The 22,913-nt window shown below is 40.4% G+C and overlaps 5 protein-coding genes across 5 annotated transcripts; 2 read left to right on the top strand and 3 right to left on the bottom strand.

Moving 5' to 3' along the window:
- Positions 1-9,389: 9,389 nt before the first annotated feature.
- LOC308382778 (histone H1-like) lies at positions 9,390-9,992 on the bottom strand (the record flags this gene model as incomplete). Its single annotated transcript, XM_080860302.1, has 1 exon — positions 9,390-9,992. The coding sequence occupies one exon, from the start codon at positions 9,990-9,992 to the stop codon at positions 9,390-9,392; it is 603 nt and encodes a 200-aa protein (XP_080716428.1).
- A 3,278-nt stretch (positions 9,993-13,270) lies between these two features.
- On the bottom strand, positions 13,271-13,648 carry LOC308375586 (histone H2A-like; the record flags this gene model as incomplete). The annotated part of the gene is made up of 1 exon (XM_080851748.1): positions 13,271-13,648. The coding sequence occupies one exon, from the start codon at positions 13,646-13,648 to the stop codon at positions 13,271-13,273; it is 378 nt and encodes a 125-aa protein (XP_080707874.1).
- Positions 13,649-14,860: 1,212 nt separating this feature from the next.
- Positions 14,861-15,238, top strand: LOC308362889 (histone H4; the record flags this gene model as incomplete). The annotated part of the gene is made up of 1 exon (XM_080835616.1): positions 14,861-15,238. The coding sequence occupies one exon, from the start codon at positions 14,861-14,863 to the stop codon at positions 15,170-15,172; it is 312 nt and encodes a 103-aa protein (XP_080691742.1). The 3' UTR covers positions 15,173-15,238.
- A 1,070-nt stretch (positions 15,239-16,308) lies between these two features.
- Positions 16,309-16,683, top strand: LOC308379021 (histone H2B 1/2-like; the record flags this gene model as incomplete). The annotated part of the gene is made up of 1 exon (XM_080856064.1): positions 16,309-16,683. One exon carries the CDS (start codon positions 16,309-16,311, stop codon positions 16,681-16,683), a length of 375 nt encoding a protein of 124 aa, XP_080712190.1.
- Positions 16,684-17,693: 1,010 nt separating this feature from the next.
- LOC308378992 (histone H3.2) lies at positions 17,694-18,104 on the bottom strand (the record flags this gene model as incomplete). Its single annotated transcript, XM_080856029.1, has 1 exon — positions 17,694-18,104. One exon carries the CDS (start codon positions 18,102-18,104, stop codon positions 17,694-17,696), a length of 411 nt encoding a protein of 136 aa, XP_080712155.1.
- Positions 18,105-22,913: the final 4,809 nt, after the last annotated feature.

Below are 22,913 nucleotides of genomic sequence, written 5' to 3'. Positions count from 1 at the left end.
CCCATTCTCAAATAGATGTGGGTGGCTCTTAAAGTTTTTACCATTGAATAAACACTCAAATCAAAAGTATAACACAATTATCCAAGTCGTTTGCAAGGAGCAAAACCCGGCCCAGAGATGCACCACTATAAGCACAACGTCAGTGCACACTTTTTGAGAAACAACACAGTGATTTACAAAACACTAAACACACTTGCATTCATTACGACACAGAAGAATATCAAGATGACACTTCCTTCCAATTCCAAAGCACCGACTGTCAAATTACCACACCTATGAGCCAATTGCTAAAACACAGCCATCAAGTGCGAAAAAACACATTAGTGCTAACATTTCTTTATGATTGAATAAACACTAAATTCAAAAGCATTACACAATTATCCAAACTGTATACTCAAGGAGCAAAACCTGGCCCAGATTTGCACCACTATAAGCTAAATGTCAGCCTCACACTGTTTGCCAACCATTACACACAGTGATTTGCAAAACACCAAACACATTTATATTATTGCACACAGATATATATCAAGATGTCACTTCCTTGCAATTCCAAAGCAGTGACTGACAAATAACCACCCCTATGAGTAATGCAATTGCTTACAGTTTTTCTCGATTGTTTACCGTTTTTTAAGATTGGATAAACGCTAAAATCAAACGTATTACACAATTATCAACACCTTAACTCAAGGAGCAAATCAACGTCTCAGAATTGCACCACTATAAGCACATGTCAACATCTCACTTTTTGCGAAACAATACACACAAGTGATTTGCAAAACACTGAACACACTTGAATGCTTTAGACACAGAAGTATATCAAGAGGTCACTTCCTTGCAATTCCAAAACATTGACTGTCAAATGACCACACCTATGAGCCTGTCAAATAAACAGAGCCATTACAGTTTTTTACAATTGCTAAAACACATTCTTGAAACAGTCACTCATGTTCTCTAAACTCTAAACACAAAACCTCATCTTCAAGCACTATTTACAAAACCTCTGAATCCTCTTGCAAAATGAAACTTTTGCCTCAAAACAGTTTTACCTGTGCTCAAAATCAAACACTGCTGTCAAATCATAAACAAAGTGTTCAAAATGATATACACTTTCAATCAGTCAGTAAACAATACACCACAAAATAGAAAACACACTGTTCAAAACATATAGTTCTCAGGGAGAAGTACAGGTATAGTATAGTTCTCAGGGAGAAGTACATTTCATATTTATCTATCATTGACTTTTGATGAATGAAAACATGTTCTCTCTCATAGTAGCTATACAAATGTATCAAAAATAACTACTTTGCTTTGCTCCTATTTGTGTTGGTTCTTTCTCCTTCTTGTACCCCTATAGTACTGTACCCTGCATCTCACAGCTCACAGCCCACTCTTGTTCTTCGTTGATATGAACCTACAACCAGTCAAAGTCTATTGAGCAATCAGTACTGTTACTGTACCAAATAGAAAGCACAATGTTCAGGGCCATACAACTTGTTTTCGTTTTGTCCTTATACAGCCTACAATGCACTGTAGGCCTACTACAATATACACTACCACAGTAAAAGGGACACAAATCAAAGGAGTCAACCTGGTGTTTACTTGTCCTCCTCCCCTCACATTGTTTCTTCTATTCATTCTCAGACTTTCTCCTTCCCACCTTCAACAACCTGTTTGCTCCCTAAACTGGCTCATATTGGTTGTGTCACATCATTTGATACAAGTTAAATACATTTTGAGTGGTTGTGTTCAATCAATGACATTTGTTCTCTATTTGTATTTGATTGTTGCCACTTGTGTTTACCAGTATGGATGACATGTGAATTAGAGTGCAGAATGTGTTTTAAGACTGAGAATGTGTTTAGAGTTTTGCTGAAAAGTCTAAGTGAGACCTGCAAATTGTGTTTTGCCATGAGAAATAGTTTAAGGTATTGACAACAGACTGCACAATTAGCTTCATGAGTTCAGGCAACTGAGAACTTTGTTCAGCCAGTGGGTTTTAGTGTTTTAGCAATTGTAAAAAACTGTAATTGACACACAGCTGATGTATGTTGGGTATATTGGGTCAACCACAGCTGATTCCAGTCTGGCTTAGAATCAATGGCATTACTTAGGTATACAGTAAAAGGAGGACTTTGAGGAATGATGTTTTTGGAAACAGAAACCGAAAAAGATGTCTGGACGAGGAAGAGTTAGAGCAAGGGGCCCAGGGAGAAGAGCAGGCCCAGTGAGAGGAGCAGTGAGAGGTGTAGTAGTGAGAGGAGCAGGAGTAGTGAGAGGAGCAGGAGAAGTGAGAGGAGCAGGAGTAGTGAGAGGTGCAGGAGAAGTGAGAGGAGCAGGAGTAGTGAGAGGAGCAGGAGTAGTGAGAGGAGCAGGAGTTGTGAGAGGAGCAGGTCCAGGGAGAAGAGCAGGCCTAAGGAGAGGGCAAGGTAGAGGTATAAGAATGCGTGGTGGTGGCATTCTAAGGGCTACAAGGGCAGTAGTGAGTGATGGAATTCGTGCCATGTGATAAACCACGGTCTTTCACTAAGAGAGGCTGGTGAAAGAGTACAGCCCAATTTGAGGCGGTCAACGGTTGCGTCAATTATACGCATCTTTCAACAAACCAACAGGTAAGTTTGCATTTTACATGGATTGTTTCTATTCTCACTTGACATGTCAATGAGGCCATACAGTAATGCATATGTTGATGTTTTTTGTCCCTCAAAAGAATGCAACGTCTTCCTCCCTCTGGGGGAAGAGGAAAGCTCCTCAATCATCAACAAGAGCTTGCCATAGTAGATATGGTTGTTGCAAATAATGCAATTAAACTGCATGAGATTCAAAGCAGAATTTTGGAGGAGCAAGAGATATTTCACAATATCAATAGCATCAGCCTCGCAACCATTACGCGGACATTGTCCAAACACAGAGTGCGGATGAAACAGCTCTACACTGCTCCCTTTGAGAGGAACAGTGAGCGAGTCAAGGTGTATCGCCTTGGATAACATCAGATGCGATGTGGATGAAAACTTGTGGCCTAACCCTGAAGATCGCAGGGATTAGATAAAGGAATGTTGTGGTTTTTTTTAGTACTCCCTTTTTACTGGGCTTTTTGCTGTTGCTTTTTTGTTCATGGATATTTTGTTAACTTTAAACAATACTGTAAAACGTTTTCTGTTGTATCATACTAAACAGTATTTCTACTATACCTCCTAGAGTAAACAGTGAAGAAAAAAAAAAACTGATTCGCTTTTTACTGGAATGCTTTTGAATGTGAACATTACATGTGGATATACAGTTCCCAACCAAAACATTTGGCGCAAAAAAACAGTGGATTGCATGTTTTGCATGCAAATACCTGTAAAACTGAAACATAAAAGTTTATGCAGTTTTTGTAATGTCGACAATAGCCAGTATTTTGAAACCTGGTGTACTTTGATTGGCTGCATGTTCCTTGTGAAGTGAAAACAAGAGTTATTCTTTGAAAGAATAATTTCATTTTGAGTCAGATGTCCAGTGTTTTGGTAAAGTTAGTGTGTGCAGAGAAAGATGTCTTCTATTTTGAAATGAAGAGTATATAGTTAACAAAATGTGCTTTTGAGAAGAAAATGATCTATTTGGCCAATTGTGTTTTGTAGGTGTAAGTCTGTGTTAAGAGTTTAGAAAAAGTATTTTAAGTATAGGTAAGCGCTCGTTAGCGATGGAAAAAATACTGTAAGGTATTGACAAGACTGCCCAATTAGCTTCATGAGTTCAGGCAACTGAGAACTTTGTTCAGCCAGTGGGTTTTAGTGTTTTAGCAATTGTAAAAAACTGTATGTGCGCAAACACATGACAGCTTAATTGTAGACACACCAAACAGGTTTACATTTTTTTACGATCGGATACACACTAAAATCAAAAGTATTACACAATTATCAAAACCTTCACTCAAGGAGCAAAACAACGGCTCAGATCTGCACAACTATAAGCACATTTAAACATCACACTTTTTTGCGAAACCATACACACAAGTGATTTGCAAAGCACTAAACACAGTTTTATGCTTTAGACACAGACGTACATCAAGAGGTCACTTCCTTGCAATTCCAAAACACTCTGTCAAGTTTATGAGCCGGTCGAATTAAAACAGCCATCAAGTGCCCAAACACATGATTGCTTACAGTTTTGTACGATCGGATACACACAATTTTGACTGCTCGGTTTTGTTTTTCAATCTCCTCACACAATAAGCACAACCACACCCAATGAGCAAAAACATCAGATCCATTGCAAAATGAAACACTCTTGTAAAATCTATACACTCATTTAACCAAAACCATATTTTGTTACCATATGAAACACACACATTGCATATACTGAATTCTGTTTGTACCACTTACACACTTCTGTTATAAACCTAAAACACTTTTAGCAATACTACTTCTCAGTGATGAGAGTAGTGTAAGTGAAGTACACAGAGAAAGTGAAAATACACAATACAGTAAAAACACTACACAAGACCAATGCTGAAAATATTATTTACGTAATTCTCTCTACTAGTGCAGTGCCCGTAGGAATTATGTAGTGTTAACAGACGTAGGTGTAGCTGTTGGGTAGTGTAATAGCAAGACATGTTTGCACTCCACATAGGTACAGGTTAGACTGAAGTAATACGGGGCACTTTTTACATATCATTATTTTGAGATCCGGGGCTAGAATCTCTGAGAACACTTTAATGTAAGACCATTGGTAACCAATAAGATTAAGATTTTTGAATGTATAGTTCGCGAAATATTTGTATTTTACCGTTTGCCGTGCATTGAAATGCATTGGGTTTAGCGTCGCTAAACCCAATGCACGACAAACGGTAAAATACAAATATCTCAAAAACTATAAATTCAAAAATCTTCAAAATCAAGGATGCACAGGTTCATGACATGCGTAAGCTACATGCGAAATATCATAACTAACGTATCTACCGTCAGGGAGATATGCCCTAGACAGACTACTCTGAAAGGTATGATGGTCCCATATGGTTTCCATTCAGACTGCACTTATTCAGATCAGAGTATTTCTATAGGAAACTCACCTTGTTTCACTGCCGTATGTAGTCTGTGTTTTCTTGTTCCAGTATGTGTAAATAATAAGCCACTTAGCTAATTGTCTTGTTGCAAAAACTGACAATCGAGTTTGACCATCCGGTTTTATAGGTTCTGAGCGTGACATAGCTTGTTTGATTGTGACGTAATTTCGGTGCACAGTGGGACTTGCTACGGGAAAAGATAACCCATTGTTTCCTACGGGAAACGGTAAAATACAAATATCTCGAAAACTATAAATTCAAAAATCTTCAAAATCAATGATGCACAGGTTCATGACATGCGTAAGCTACATGAGAAATCTCATAACTAACGTATCTACCGTCAGGGAGATACGCCCTAGACAGACTGACACTCCACAAACCCACACACACACAGATTCCTGGATTTATAGATAGATATACCCAAATCAGTCAACATGGAGAATCGCAACAAAACATGTCCCAGTTTTCATGCTACTTCAGCAGTGTGCATAACACTGTAAGCTCAGCAAATATCAGACAAACGTGAAAAGATGTTTCCAGTACAGGTTACAATTCCATTTACAGTCAAAAAAAAATAAATCAGAAAAAATACAGTACAAATAAAGTTGCATTTTACCCTGATGTCTTTTTAGGACTTCAGGTTGCCAGTGTTGACTGAAAAACCTGATGGACATTGCTGTATTGAAAAGGGCATGGTCACCGATAATGTTCGCTTGAATTTCTCTGAGCCTGATAGCATTACGTATTTGCCAAAATCATGTTTACAGTATGATCTCTCTATCTTGTTCTTGCGTGAATATGGGCCTGTCCTCCTTTCAAGTTTACAGTATTTGATACATTTTGAGCACATTTTCCTCCTGCTTCAGGTCTTCCTCTTCCTCTACTTCCGACTTGACCTCAGCCTCATGGCATGGCCTCGGCCTCTTCCTCCTTCTCCTCCTCTGTGGATTCCCCCTCTCACCCTCACCACTTCTTCTGACTCCTTCCATTTTGGTTGAAGACAGATTACAGTTACTCATCTGCTGCATTTTTATAGTGCTTAAACCTGTTTGTTGTGTTTGGGCATTGAAGGCTGTGTTTATTTGACCGGCTCATACGTGTGGTAACTTGACAGAGCGTTTTGGAATTGTAAGGAAGTGACCTCTTGATACACGTCTGTGCCTAAAGCATAAAAGTGTGTTTAGTGCTTTGCAAATCACTTGTGTGTATGGTTTCGCAAAAAGTGTGATGTTGAAATGTTCTTATAGTTGTGCAGATCTGAGCCGTTGTTTTGCTCCTTGAGTGAAGGTTTTGATAATTGTGTTACACTTTTGATTTTAGTGTGTATCCGATTGTGCAAAAAAACTGCAATTGTAGACACAACAAACAGGTTTAAGCACTATAGAAATGCAGCAGATGAGTAACTGTAATCTGTCTTCAACCAAAATAGAAGGAATCAGAAGAAGAAGAAGAGTGAGGGTGAGAGGGGGAATCCACAGAGGAGGAGAAAGAGGAAGAGGAAGAGGAAGAGGCCGAGGCCATGCCATGAGGCCGAGGTCAAGGTGGAAGTAGAGGAAGAGGAAGACCTGAAGCAGGAGGAAAATGTGCTCAAAGAAGAAGAAGACCAAATGTATCAAATAAACTTGAAAGGAGGACAGGCCCATATTCACGCAAGAACAAGATAGAGAGATCATAAACATGCTTTTGGCAAATACGTAATGCTATCAGGCTCAGATAAATTCAAGCGAACATTATCGGTGACCATGCCATTTTCAATACAGTAATGTCCATCAGGTCTCTCAGTCAACACTGGCGACACTGACAAATCCTAAAAAGGCATCAGGGTAAAATGCAACTTTATTGGAAACATCTTTTCACCTTTGTCTGATATTTGCTGAGCTTACAGTGCTATGCACACTATTGAAGTAGCATGAACACTGGGACATGTTTTGTTGTGATTCTCCGTGTTGACATGTTGACTGATTTGGGTATATGGAGAGAATTACGTAAATCATATTTTCATCAGTCTTGGGTAGTGTTTTTACTGTATTGTGTATTTTCACTTTCTCTGTGTACTTCACTTACACTACTCTAATCACTGAGAAGTAGAATTGCTAAAAGTGTTTAAGGTTTATAACAGAAGTGTGTAAGTGGTACAAACAGAATTCAGTATATGCAATGTGTGTGTTTCATATGGTGACATTATAGTTTTGTTAAATGAGTGTATACATTTTACAAGAGTGTTTCAATTTGCAATGGATCTGATGTTTTTGCTCATCGGGTGTGTGGTTGTGCTTATTGTGTGAGAAGATTGAAAAACAAAACCAAGCAGTCAAAATTGTGTGTATCCGATCGTAAAAAACTGTAAATGAGTGTATAGATTTTACAAGAGTGTTTCATTTTGCAATGGATCTGAGGTGTTTTGCTCATTGGGTGTGTGGTTGTGCTTATTGTGTGAGGAGATTAAAAAACAAAACCAAGCAGTCAAAATTGTGTGTATCCGATCGTAAAAAACTCCAAACACTATAGAAATGCAGCAGATGAGTTACAGGTTTTTTTTATGATTGCTAAAACACATTTCTTGAAACAGTCACCCATTTTCTCAAAATTGTAAACTCAAAACCTCATCTTCAAGCACTATTTACAAATCCTCTGAATCCCCTTGCAAAATGAAACTTTCGCCTCAAAATCAACCACTGCTCTCAAATCATAATCAAAGTGATCGAAATGATATACACTTTCAAGCAGTGAGTAAACAATACACCAGAAAATAGAAAACACATTGTTCAAAACATATAGTTCTCAAGGAAAAGTACATGTTTAATCTCAAAACAAATTTCATATTTATCCGTCATCTTTTGATGAACAAAAACATGTTCTCTCATAGTAGCTAAAATTGTATCAGAAATTACTATTCTGCTTTGCTCTAATTTTTGTTGGTTCTTTCTCCTCCTTGTACCCCTATAGTACTGTACCCTGCATCTCACTACTCACAACGCACTTGTTCTTTGTTGATATGAACTCTTCAAAACACAACACAAAATTCTCTGCTTTAGACACAGATTTCAATTGTTAACCACACTTTCTTCAAAACACTAAACACCATCCTCTCTACTTTGCACACTTCATCAATGCGAAAACCTCCTTGTTTTCAGACAGAACCCACTGCTATTCAAATAGCAAAACTTCCATTTCCAAAGCTGTTGTGCAATTTTAAATCAAAACATAAGCTCCTGGTTTGGAGAACAATTTATGGCAACATTGCAGTGAGAGGTGACCAGAGAGGCAGAGGAGTGAGAGTAAGAGGAGGAGAAGGAGAATGAGTAAAAGGATGAAGAGGAAGAGCAAGAAAGAGAGCCATTACTGTATCTCTTTAGAGATTCAGGCCAATGTGTTCAACCATGAGGTCAACATGGGTTTGACCATACATGAGGCTGGCCAGAGGGTTCAACCAAACATAAGCCGCTTCTCAGTTGCATCCATTCTCCGGACATTCAGAAGAGATTCTCATGACACTTAACTTCATGAGAATATGATACGTGTTTGCAGTGGACATATTAAGGCCATGGAACTGGCTATAAAATGTTGAGTAAACGACATTCAAGGAACCGAGTCAGTAAAATGATCCCAACTTCCCATCAATATTTCTAAGCACAAATGTGAAGGTACACGGTGAGCCAGTATTCTGTGTATATGCTTTGTCTCCCTCCTTCACTGGCTGAAACCACCGTACTGAGAGCCAATCAATTTATAGCTTACCATGTGACATCAGGTCAAGCTTAGTTTGGTGTCGGCCGCTTTCTATCCTTCCCTTTCCCGCTTCTTCTCGAAAATCTTGAATTTCAATGGCCTTAATAAATCACTCTATTTTGTCAACGACTCTTATCTGCGAATAATGAGTCAAATTGAGCTGGTTGAGGAGTCAACTGGATATTTGTGTGACGTGTTTGGTAAAACAATGGATAACACCCACTGTTACGTAATCATTGTACTGAAATTGGTTACAATGTAACAAGCTTTTTATGTTTTTCGTCTTGAGATATTTTGTGAGTTGAAATGGAATGTAGATGGTTCATGAATTCAATGTATCTTTGTGTAACCTTATCAACGTGCATGTCACAATGCAGGTGTAATGCTTTTGAGAGACCCAAGGCGTTCCACATTAACAAAGCAAATATAAACGAAGCAGTTTTTTTCTCTCTCTCTTTTGACTGCAATTAACAATATGAGGTGCAAAATCATGTTTTTTTTTTTTTTTAGATTTGACCATCACCAGTGTAGGAAGAGATGCATTCAAATGAAATGTTGGGTGGCTCTTAAAAGAGCCTTTGTTTAACTACAAAGAGCAGCACGCGAAGCGCAATATTTACTTCTTTTTAGGGGCAGCCTTTTTCGCCTTGGTGGCTTTAGGCTTGGCCACCTTGGGTTTCGCTGCCTTAGCTTTCTTGGGGCTCTTAGCTGCCTTCTTGGGTGCGGCGGGCTTTTTGGCCTTCTTGGGGCTCTTCGTTGCCTTCTTGGGCGTAACGGGTTTCTTGGCTTTCTTCGGAGACTTCTTTGCAGCAGCTGCGGGCTTCTTTGCCACTGCCTTCTTGGGCTTCTTGGCTACAGCGGGCTTCTTTGCTGCCGGCTTCTTGGCTTTGACGGGAGCCTTCTTCGCAGGCTTCTTCACCTCTGCCTGTTTGTTCAGCTTGAAGGAGCCGGACGCGCCAGTTCCTTTCGTCTGAACCAGTGTGCCCTTTGAGACGAGACTCTTGATGGCCACCTTGACACGAGCGTTGTTCTTTTCCACATCGTATCCACCAGCGGCTAAAGCCTTCTTCAGGGCAGCCAGAGAAACTCCCTTCCTCTCTTTGGATGCAGTGATGGATTTGACGATAAGCTCGCCCACACTGGGTCCGGTTTTCTTGGGCCTTGGTGCCTTCTTCTTGGGAGACTTAGCAGGCGCGGCAGCTGGGGCAACTTCAGCCATAGTTTCGTGGTGTCTAACGATCAGAGTACGAGAGAATCGAGTGAACGAGTACCACGAGTCGCCAGCGGGTTGTATTTAAGATAGGCATGAGAACCGTTGAGACTCAACTGAAAGAGCTCTCCATTCCTCTCTTCCGTGATGGACTCGCTTGTGTTTTCTCCACTCGCATTTTGTAACAAAATGTGTCTAACGAAACAAAATGTGCGGATATGAAGATGTCGGTTGTGAAGTTCACACCTTGCACTTTAAAGCAAACTTAAATTACCTCGCATTTTCACCCTTTCCGTGTTTCAACGAACAGAGAACCGTAGAAGTGACAGGGGCGTCGTGGCAACCCATATTTCTTTTCTGAGGAAAACTCCTCTAAAAAAGTTGTAAAATCATTTGGCATTTGCACCTCGGTGAGCAATAGAACAAACCATGGACCTCTATGACCCGTATAATCGGTAATAAAGTACCCTGTGCGAATCTGTGCTTTTCAGATGGGATCTGTTTGGACTTAGTGAAACACATGGCTGCCAGACATATTCGGCCGATCCGACATCACAGCAGACACACATCCTAATGGGAATGCAGACATTTTGAACATTTATTGGAAACAAACACTTTGAACACTTTCGTAAATACAGATACATTTAAAGACAATCAAAGTTGTAGCCCATATGGTCGAATACAGTTCGTGCCTTTGGGACGATTTCAGGTTTGTACTATACTGAACCCAAAAATGAGCGGTGACCATACCATTTTCAATAATGTCCATCATGTCTCTCAGTCAACACTGGCACTCATTCTGGAAAGAAGAAAAAAAAAACGTATTTGTACTGTATTTTCAGATCTTTTATTTTAGTTTTACTGCAATTGTAACCTGGATACAGAATATGTTGGTCTGATATTTGTTGAGCTTAAAGTGTTATGCACACTACTGTAATAGCATGACAACTGGGAAACTCGTTGTTGTGATTCTCAATGTTGACTGGTTTTGGGTGTATGGAGAGAAATTAATTATATTTTCCGCAGCATTGGTCTTGTGGTGAATGTATTGTATATTTGCACTTTCTCTGTGTACTTCTCTTACACTACCCTAATCACTGAGAAGTAGAAATGCGACATCTGCTTATAGTGGTGCAAATCTGGGCATATGTTTTGCTCCTTGAGTGTAAGGTTTTGTTCATTGTGTAATACTTTTGATTTGAGTGTTTATGCAATCGTACAAAACTTTGGTGAATGTATTGTATATTTGCACTTTTCCTGTGTCGTTCACTTACACTCTAATCACTGAGGTGTAGAATTGCTAAAAGTGTTTTAGGTTTGGAGCAGCAGTGTGTTACTGGTACAAACAGAATTACAGTGTTTCACACAAAAAACTTCATGTACCAATCAGTCGACCCAATTTGGCATTTCTTCACACTCCCTTATCTGTATAGACTCTGACTTTCCTGCTTTACACTCTAATGTCAATTACACATCACCTTGTCAAATCACTACACACAATGTTCAGTTGTTGCAGACACTTTTCAAGTAAAATCTCAAAGCAACAACAACACACAAATATAAACATTCAGGTCAGTTGCCTGTGATGTGGATAATGCCCCCCTGCCCGACAGGAACCGTAGGCATGTTGTGAAAAAAACGATAAGTTATATGTTTCATGCGTGTGTGTGTGTGTGTGTGTGTGTGTGTGTGTGTGTGTGTGTGTGTGTGTTTGTGTGTCTGAGTGTGTGTGTGTATGTGTGTGTGTTTTAGTGTGTTTGTGGTAACGCAATTTGTTTTGATAAATTAGTGTATTGTTTTTAGATGCATGTTTAATTTTGCAAAGGATGTGAATTGTTCTACTAATTGGGTGTGTGGTGGTGCTAATTGTGTGTAGTGTTTTGAAAAACAGGGCCCTGTTTTCAAAAATGTGCTTCTGCAATCAAGAAAAAACTGTAATGATATTGTTCCATACATCATGGTATAGTGTAGGCGTGGATGGGTTACAGGACTGAGAGGAAGTTTAACGATAAGAGATATTACTTGCAGGTGTACATGTTATAAGATTGCATGCCTTTGAATCATCAGGTATTTCCGTTGGATTGCCTACACACTAAACCCTGCCTCACTAGCAAGGCACAATAGACTTACACAGACTGAACTATAAGTCCCACTTGGTCCAGGTCATACTCTTTTCTACGCCATGCACTTCACTATTCCCCATCGCAGCAGACATCAACATAGGAGAAGAGGAGGACAGTTTCACAAAGAAAATAAGTTTCTCTAACTGTGACACAGAGAAAAACACCATTTAATGTTTAAAATCTCCCTGAGCCTTGCCATGCTGATTTTGATGATTATTTTTTCAGAAAAATGCAGGGGGCTGGATATCCCCCCTTCATCTGCAGTTGGCTGTGCGTAACGACGAGGAGTTGAACAAATTACTTTGTGGTGTCACCATCGCACAAGGTGGTGTGTTAGGCTCAGAGCTTGGGGTTAACTTACACTTTCTACTCCCCTTATATTTGATGGCAGTAGTTACTAGTTACGATTTTACACAAGCTTTTAAAATCCAACAAATTGTTAAAGAAGGCTTCTCATGTCTTACAAATAGAAGGGTGCAGTCTCAGATTTCAAATGTTCATGAATTGTTAACAGCTCCACCAAATAGTGATTTTCCCTCTAAATGTCTCACATTGCTTAAGTCAATAAACGTTCCAATGATCTCACATCTCACCAAAAGTGAAAGACTAGTTAAAAGGTGAAAGAACAGATTGTGGCGATACATACGTGGAGTAGCAATAGTTTCAAACGTTTCAAAAAGTTAAACGAGACTTTGACTCATTGTTTTAATATGGGCCACCATAGACCCTGAACAACTAGAGGCTCACAAAAATCTCAACAATGGGCATCAACAGGACGTTTCTGAATGTATAGTTAACCTTATGTCACCTCGACAATTATTATGTTGTTTATACATTGGCTGAGGTAGTTTGGTCTTTCTGGCTGTGTCCAGACAACCCAATGGTAGTACATTGAGTGTCTAAATATAGTGTGTTTATGTTCAAGTATGTATCAAAATCAAGCTAGGCTGCTAGTGTTTACATAAATGCAAGTAACATGAATGGCATTGACCAGTGCCTGCTACACCAGTTATTAAAGAAAACAACATAAAGTCCTTTTCTGATAGGTGTATGTGCCAATTGGTGGGGGGGCTGAGTGGCACTTTAAGCAACTTGGAATGAACTTTTAAAAAGTAATTGGGTGGCTCTTAAAAGAGCCTTTGTTTGATAGTTTAGAGGTCAGATTTACTTGGACTTCTCGGTCTTCTTGGGCAGGAGCACAGCCTGGATATTGGGCAGTACACCACCCTGAGCGATGGTCACTCCGCCGAGCAGCTTGTTCAACTCCTCGTCGTTGCGCACAGCCAGCTGCAGATGGCGGGGAATGATACGACTCTTCTTGTTGTCACGGGCAGCGTTGCCGGCCAACTCGAGAATCTCAGCAGTCAGATACTCGAGCACTGCAGCCATGTAGACCGGAGCACCAGCACCAACACGATGAGCATAGTTGCCCTTGCGGAGCAGCCTGTGAACACGGCCCACGGGGAACTGGAGTCCAGCCCTGGAGGAGCGAGTCTTGGCCTTTGCTCTAGCCTTTCCACCGGTTTTGCCTCTGCCGCTCATTTTAGGAGTTGTATGGGTTCTTCCGAATACTGAAGTGTAGCAAAACGGGGAGGGGAGTGTATTTATTCTCCTCAAGCTCAGCGTTGCTCATTGCCTCAGTGGTTGAGGCGAGAATACTGAGAGCCAATCAACGTGTAGGTCCTGCGGGAAGACAAACGTTGCTTCATTTTGGCGCCTGCTGGATATCCTCCTTTCCTTTTGTGCGTGATCTCCAAAATCACTGAATATTTTAACGCATGCAATAGTTAAAACGACACCTTCCAGTTTAGGTTGCAGCTTGGTTTCCAGATATGTCAGTTCAATGGTCACAATAATCACAAAGTCCCAGAATCTCCATGTATTGCGAACACCTTTAAAATGGAACAAACTGAAGTGGTTAGGTGATACAAAGTATCTAATGGACCGGCTTGTAATCATGTTTGAATGATACAAAAATAACAACGATGAGCAGAATTCTGCAAGCATATTTCAATTTTTTGGGGATCCGTCAGCTGTATTTAATTTAAATAGAATTTAATAGCTTATTAAAGATGTATTAACAACACACTGTTTATTTATTATCAGCCACTCTGGCTAAACTTCACTTAAAGATTAACTTTTCTTTCTGGCTCTAAAGCAGGTGAATACATACTGCCATACCATGTGTGTTCATTGCTTAATTGGTTGGTGGGGATTTAAAACCTTGATAGACTTTACATCTTCAGCTGAAAATATTGCAAACGTAGCTTGAGCTTGAAGCATACATTACTCATTACGACCAATTGTTTTTATAGGAACAATGCATTTGAAAGACCGCACACCATCATGGGTAGTTGGCTAGCGAGAAAGAGGGTTACATACACCACTTTAAAGACAGATCCCGTAGCCTTACTATGAAAACAACTATTATAAAATGGACTGTATGGGTTACAAAGAGTCGAGCTCCCAAAGGCCATGGATCCTTTTAGTGGTTCGGTCGGTCATAATAGTTACATTTTAGACAAAGAGGATTGGATATAACCGTCCACTTAAATTCTATGTACTTTGAATACTGAATGACGTGTCAAGGTGACGTACAATTTGCTGCATGTACGCGCCAACACCAGTAGAGAAAAGTAGGAGGGACGGACGAGGAGGAGTGTTTATAGTCTTCAAACAGGTCCTCCAGATGGATATAAGACCTCGTACAACACGCTGAGGTGCACACATTGCTGTAAAACTAAAACAGTGACAATGAGTGGAAGAGGCAAAGGAGGAAAAGGACTCGGTAAAGGGGGCGCCAAGCGTCATCGTAAGGTTCTTCGTGATAACATCCAGGGCATCACTAAGCCCGCAATCAGGCGTCTTGCTCGTCGTGGCGGTGTGAAGCGTATCTCTGGCCTCATCTACGAGGAGACCCGTGGTGTGCTGAAGGTGTTCCTGGAGAACGTCATCCGTGATGCCGTCACCTACACCGAGCATGCCAAGAGAAAGACCGTGACCGCAATGGATGTCGTCTATGCTCTGAAACGCCAGGGTCGTACTCTGTACGGTTTTGGAGGTTAATAATCTTTCACCTCATTCTGAGACAAAGGCTCTTTTAAGAGCCACCCAAATACTTACGTAAAACATGATTCCAATTGCGTTTATATTGAAAAATGGGAATGTTCAATACCAATGTGTGGTGTAAGATGTCAACTACGGCGCACTAATACTGAATATAACCTACAATGCACAACACGGCCAACAGCCACTGTAAATGCATAATTATTTATTTTAGTGAGCCTTCTCCTGTTAGGTTCATTGTAAATGTATTCCCACTGATTTCATAGCTTTACTGCTTAATGATAAGCATGGCTATATCCCCATATGCAATACCAAGTTCAAAAGTACAATTGTATGAGCTGATCCACGTTATATGGAAGTGGCGAATATACCAAGAGTAGTGTGTTTGCAAAAGTATTGTGAGGCAATGTAAAATGCAGGCCATTGCCAGGGAACTCAAAAGTCAATGAAAAAAACAATCTCACCAACAAAATCCCACGAAGATACTCTGGGGCCCCCTACAAAGTCATACACGGCAAACCTTTTTTGAGTTTTTCCTAATCTGTTTGGGATAACATAGGACATACAGGACAACTGAAAAAAAAACTGTAACTCCCATAACAGGGAGCACTCCTATGGAAACCAAATTTGAACCAATAATCAAACCAATAATCAAATTCACATCTTAGTCTTTTTGACATGTAGATATTCTAACTGAAGAAAAAAAACGATTCAGTTATTGAGTCATATGCTGCAACTCACTTTCATGGATGCACGTATAGGCTACTTGAATCTCTCCTATAAAGACTTTGTCAGTGTTAACGATGCAGATTTATTGAAAATATGTATCACTAACAATGAGGCTTAATTAATGCCGCAGGTCTCGTATATTGACTTCATTTTGGTCATGCCAAGGTAGCTCAGAAAGTGCGGGAAGATGACAAAAGAAGGGGAAGTGCGGACTAAACTATCTTTCTGTGGTCAGAGCGGGCTTAGTAGACGGACCCGCCCCTGCGCTTCAAAGTAACCAACCATCGTCTGGGATTCTGGTCATGGCTGGCCTAGGTGAAATATTAGCATAGAGTGCTGTATATATAGAGGTGGCACGACTGCATGCAGTACCGCAGTTCTGTCTGAATCCTCATACAGAAAGCATCATGCCTGAGCCAGCAAAGCCCGCCCCGAAGAAGGGCTCCAAGAAAGCCGTGACCAAGACCACAGCCAAAGGCGGCAAGAAGCGCCGAAAGACCAGGAAGGAAAGCTATGCCATCTACGTGTACAAGGTCCTGAAGCAGGTCCATCCCGACACTGGCATCTCCTCCAAGGCCATGGGCATCATGAACTCTTTCGTGAACGACATCTTCGAGCGTATCGCTGGAGAGTCTTCCCGTTTGGCTCACTACAACAAGCGTTCCACCATCACCTCCAGGGAGATCCAGACTGCAGTGCGTCTGCTTCTGCCCGGCGAGCTTGCTAAGCACGCCGTGTCTGAGGGAACCAAGGCCGTCACCAAGTACACCAGCTCCAAGTAAAGCGTTTTACGCTTTTCAACCCAAAGGCTCTTTTAAGAGCCACCCACATTGTCTTTGAAAAGCAGTTCCAACATAATCAAAATCTCCTTATGTTTTCAGGATGTTCCTCTAGAGAGGGTTGCGCCTACCTTGTTTCGGAAAATCACATAAGACTCCACTATCACACATTTTTGTAATATGAACGATGATCAAACCGAATTCTGAGCTCGAAATACGCACCTTGTGCGCATTTTTAATGTTGTACGTCAACCGCAGCCTAATTCTAAAACCGAAACGACATATGTGGAGCAGTTTTGCAATGCAGAGAACACAAACTGCAACACACTGCACTATACAATAAGTTTGCGTGTAGATGACTCGATACACTGGCCGCAACAACGTAACACAAAAAAAAAAAACCCAACGGTTCCAGATGTTGCACTCGTCTTTTTTTGTCAACAACAGGCGTGTGACAGGGAGTTGCAGAGTACGTCGCAAATGTTTAGGAACATTGTTTTGCATATGGTGCTGTCTTCCATCAGATGTAGTTCTTGGTATCGCTTCACCTTAGTCTTTAACTTCGGTTCTGACTGATCTTGAAACAAATACAACTGCAGTTATCATGTTATAGCTTAAATTTGTATGCACTCACTATTTTTATTTTATATTTATTTGATTTAAATTGTTTGGCATCACTGTGCACGTACATCCGTTGCTGTTCAGCACGTTGAGCTGCATTGTTCTGTATGAAAGGTGCTATACAAATATAAAGGTTATTAGTAATACTACTACTATATGCCCTACACATAGTGTATATGGTAAAAAGAATTTTCGGTCATTCTAGCGTCGGCTTTCAACCGTGACTTCTACTGGGGGGCTAAACATACTGTATGGTAGTAGCTAGAGTATAGTATGTGCGTGGGCTATTAAATAGCGTGTGTACCAACACTGGATGGAAAATGAGCTTTCATGAGTTATTTAGGTGGCTCTTAAAAGAGCCGTTTGTTTTTCTTGACGTTGTCGGGATCAACTTAAGCACGCTCCCCGCGGATGCGACGGGCCAGCTGGATGTCTTTGGGCATGATGGTCACCCTCTTGGCGTGGATGGCGCACAGGTTGGTGTCCTCAAACAGACCAACCAGGTAAGCCTCGCTGGCCTCCTGAAGAGCCATGACAGCAGAGCTCTGGAAGCGCAGATCGGTTTTGAAGTCCTGGGCAATTTCCCTGACCAGACGCTGGAAAGGCAGCTTGCGGATCAGCAGCTCAGTGGACTTCTGGTAACGACGGATCTCTCTCAGAGCCACTGTGCCGGGCCTGTAACGATGGGGCTTCTTCACTCCGCCGGTGGCTGGTGCGCTCTTACGAGCAGCCTTGGTGGCGAGCTGCTTTCGCGGAGCCTTTCCTCCGGTGGACTTACGGGCGGTTTGCTTCGTTCTTGCCATTGCAAAGTCTGCTTCAATGCTAGGAGTATGCCAGTACGCAAGCAAGCAGGGTATTTATAGGTTACAACCTCGACCAGCCCCCTGATGACGTTTACTTGCTGGCTACCGCTGATTGGTATTCAACGCCCTGATTCCGGTGGCGCCTAAAATTCAAAGTACAAAGCCCTTCTCCTACTCTACGAGCGTTTTTGCCTTAATTCAGAAATTCGTTCAGTATATAGACGCTTGACGTACAAAATGTATAATCTTATCCAACAACAACGCAAGAAGTGTTTGCTTGCATTTTTAATGTACATATTTGCCAATATCTTTATATTCACTGGCAGTCAATGCCTTATGATACTAAACTTTAAGTTAACTTGGTATTATCAAATGTATTATACATTTTCATTGTGGGAAAAGGGGGTCATAGTTAGCAACTGTGGTTTTCAGAGTACTGTGTGTTGGGCACACACAGGCATTTGAGACTGGAATCAGATTCAAAACCTAGAACCAGCGACCTCAGGAGTGTCCCAAATGCATGGTCTAGTTACCAATCCATGTACTTGGACACCTTTACCGCACATATGTGTGAATCTCTTTCACTAAATAGATGTGAGTTTGTATGTTACAGTACAGAAACTTGAAATGCTCCTTTCACATTAACTTCATATTCCTTTAGAAAGCCATAGGCAGTTCCTATTTTCCATGCTTATATCTTATCTGCAAACATCAAGTCCAACTTTCACCCATTACATTTGTGCATCATGCCGAATAGAGCCTGGGAATGCCCATTCTCAAATAGATGTGGGTGGCTCTTAAAGTTTTTACCATTGAATAAACACTCAAATCAAAAGTATAACACAATTATCCAAGTCGTTTGCAAGGAGCAAAACCCGGCCCAGAGATGCACCACTATAAGCACAACGTCAGTGCACACTTTTTGAGAAACAACACAGTGATTTACAAAACACTAAACACACTTGCATTCATTACGACACAGAAGAATATCAAGATGACACTTCCTTCCAATTCCAAAGCACCGACTGTCAAATTACCACACCTATGAGCCAATTGCTAAAACACAGCCATCAAGTGCGAAAAAACACATTAGTGCTAACATTTCTTTATGATTGAATAAACACTAAATTCAAAAGCATTACACAATTATCCAAACTGTATACTCAAGGAGCAAAACCTGGCCCAGATTTGCACCACTATAAGCTAAATGTCAGCCTCACACTGTTTGCCAACCATTACACACAGTGATTTGCAAAACACCAAACACATTTATATTATTGCACACAGATATATATCAATATGTCACTTCCTTGCAATTCCAAAGCAGTGACTGACAAATAACCACCCCTATGAGTAATGCAATTGCTTACAGTTTTTCTCGATTGTTTACCGTTTTTTAAGATTGGATAAACGCTAAAATCAAACGTATTACACAATTATCAACACCTTAACTCAAGGAGCAAATCAACGTCTCAGAATTGCACCACTATAAGCACATGTCAACATCTCACTTTTTGCGAAACAATACACACAAGTGATTTGCAAAACACTGAACACACTTGAATGCTTTAGACACAGAAGTATATCAAGAGGTCACTTCCTTGCAATTCCAAAACATTGACTGTCAAATGACCACACCTATGAGCCTGTCAAATAAACAGAGCCATTACAGTTTTTTACAATTGCTAAAACACATTCTTGAAACAGTCACTCATGTTCTCTAAACTCTAAACACAAAACCTCATCTTCAAGCACTATTTACAAAACCTCTGAATCCTCTTGCAAAATGAAACTTTTGCCTCAAAACAGTTTTACCTGTGCTCAAAATCAAACACTGCTGTCAAATCATAAACAAAGTGTTCAAAATGATATACACTTTCAATCAGTCAGTAAACAATACACCACAAAATAGAAAACACACTGTTCAAAACATATAGTTCTCAGGGAGAAGTACAGGTATAGTATAGTTCTCAGGGAGAAGTACATTTCATATTTATCTATCATTGACTTTTGATGAATGAAAACATGTTCTCTCTCATAGTAGCTATACAAATGTATCAAAAATAACTACTTTGCTTTGCTCCTATTTGTGTTGGTTCTTTCTCCTTCTTGTACCCCTATAGTACTGTACCCTGCATCTCACAGCTCACAGCCCACTCTTGTTCTTCGTTGATATGAACCTACAACCAGTCAAAGTCTATTGAGCAATCAGTACTGTTACTGTACCAAATAGAAAGCACAATGTTCAGGGCCATACAACTTGTTTTCGTTTTGTCCTTATACAGCCTACAATGCACTGTAGGCCTACTACAATATACACTACCACAGTAAAAGGGACACAAATCAAAGGAGTCAACCTGGTGTTTACTTGTCCTCCTCCCCTCACATTGTTTCTTCTATTCATTCTCAGACTTTCTCCTTCCCACCTTCAACAACCTGTTTGCTCCCTAAACTGGCTCATATTGGTTGTGTCACATCATTTGATACAAGTTAAATACATTTTGAGTGGTTGTGTTCAATCAATGACATTTGTTCTCTATTTGTATTTGATTGTTGCCACTTGTGTTTACCAGTATGGATGACATGTGAATTAGAGTGCAGAATGTGTTTTAAGACTGAGAATGTGTTTAGAGTTTTGCTGAAAAGTCTAAGTGAGACCTGCAAATTGTGTTTTGCCATGAGAAATAGTTTAAGGTATTGACAACAGACTGCACAATTAGCTTCATGAGTTCAGGCAACTGAGAACTTTGTTCAGCCAGTGGGTTTTAGTGTTTTAGCAATTGTAAAAAACTGTAATTGACACACAGCTGATGTATGTTGGGTATATTGGGTCAACCACAGCTGATTCCAGTCTGGCTTAGAATCAATGGCATTACTTAGGTATACAGTAAAAGGAGGACTTTGAGGAATGATGTTTTTGGAAACAGAAACCGAAAAAGATGTCTGGACGAGGAAGAGTTAGAGCAAGGGGCCCAGGGAGAAGAGCAGGCCCAGTGAGAGGAGCAGTGAGAGGTGTAGTAGTGAGAGGAGCAGGAGTAGTGAGAGGAGCAGGAGAAGTGAGAGGAGCAGGAGTAGTGAGAGGTGCAGGAGAAGTGAGAGGAGCAGGAGTAGTGAGAGGAGCAGGAGTAGTGAGAGGAGCAGGAGTTGTGAGAGGAGCAGGTCCAGGGAGAAGAGCAGGCCTAAGGAGAGGGCAAGGTAGAGGTATAAGAATGCGTGGTGGTGGCATTCTAAGGGCTACAAGGGCAGTAGTGAGTGATGGAATTCGTGCCATGTGATAAACCACGGTCTTTCACTAAGAGAGGCTGGTGAAAGAGTACAGCCCAATTTGAGGCGGTCAACGGTTGCGTCAATTATACGCATCTTTCAACAAACCAACAGGTAAGTTTGCATTTTACATGGATTGTTTCTATTCTCACTTGACATGTCAATGAGGCCATACAGTAATGCATATGTTGATGTTTTTTGTCCCTCAAAAGAATGCAACGTCTTCCTCCCTCTGGGGGAAGAGGAAAGCTCCTCAATCATCAACAAGAGCTTGCCATAGTAGATATGGTTGTTGCAAATAATGCAATTAAACTGCATGAGATTCAAAGCAGAATTTTGGAGGAGCAAGAGATATTTCACAATATCAATAGCATCAGCCTCGCAACCATTACGCGGACATTGTCCAAACACAGAGTGCGGATGAAACAGCTCTACACTGCTCCCTTTGAGAGGAACAGTGAGCGAGTCAAGGTGTATCGCCTTGGATAACATCAGATGCGATGTGGATGAAAACTTGTGGCCTAACCCTGAAGATCGCAGGGATTAGATAAAGGAATGTTGTGGTTTTTTTTAGTACTCCCTTTTTACTGGGCTTTTTGCTGTTGCTTTTTTGTTCATGGATATTTTGTTAACTTTAAACAATACTGTAAAACGTTTTCTGTTGTATCATACTAAACAGTATTTCTACTATACCTCCTAGAGTAAACAGTGAAGAAAAAAAAAAACTGATTCGCTTTTTACTGGAATGCTTTTGAATGTGAACATTACATGTGGATATACAGTTCCCAACCAAAACATTTGGCGCAAAAAAACAGTGGATTGCATGTTTTGCATGCAAATACCTGTAAAACTGAAACATAAAAGTTTATGCAGTTTTTGTAATGTCGACAATAGCCAGTATTTTGAAACCTGGTGTACTTTGATTGGCTGCATGTTCCTTGTGAAGTGAAAACAAGAGTTATTCTTTGAAAGAATAATTTCATTTTGAGTCAGATGTCCAGTGTTTTGGTAAAGTTAGTGTGTGCAGAGAAAGATGTCTTCTATTTTGAAATGAAGAGTATATAGTTAACAAAATGTGCTTTTGAGAAGAAAATGATCTATTTGGCCAATTGTGTTTTGTAGGTGTAAGTCTGTGTTAAGAGTTTAGAAAAAGTATTTTAAGTATAGGTAAGCGCTCGTTAGCGATGGAAAAAATACTGTAAGGTATTGACAAGACTGCCCAATTAGCTTCATGAGTTCAGGCAACTGAGAACTTTGTTCAGCCAGTGGGTTTTAGTGTTTTAGCAATTGTAAAAAACTGTATGTGCGCAAACACATGACAGCTTAATTGTAGACACACCAAACAGGTTTACATTTTTTTACGATCGGATACACACTAAAATCAAAAGTATTACACAATTATCAAAACCTTCACTCAAGGAGCAAAACAACGGCTCAGATCTGCACAACTATAAGCACATTTAAACATCACACTTTTTTGCGAAACCATACACACAAGTGATTTGCAAAGCACTAAACACAGTTTTATGCTTTAGACACAGACGT

Source organism: Sprattus sprattus (genome assembly GCF_963457725.1).
Source record: "Sprattus sprattus genome assembly, chromosome: 1".
NCBI classification, from domain to species: Eukaryota; Metazoa; Chordata; class Actinopteri; order Clupeiformes; family Clupeidae; genus Sprattus; species Sprattus sprattus.
This window is presented reverse-complemented; position numbering and strand designations above follow the sequence as displayed.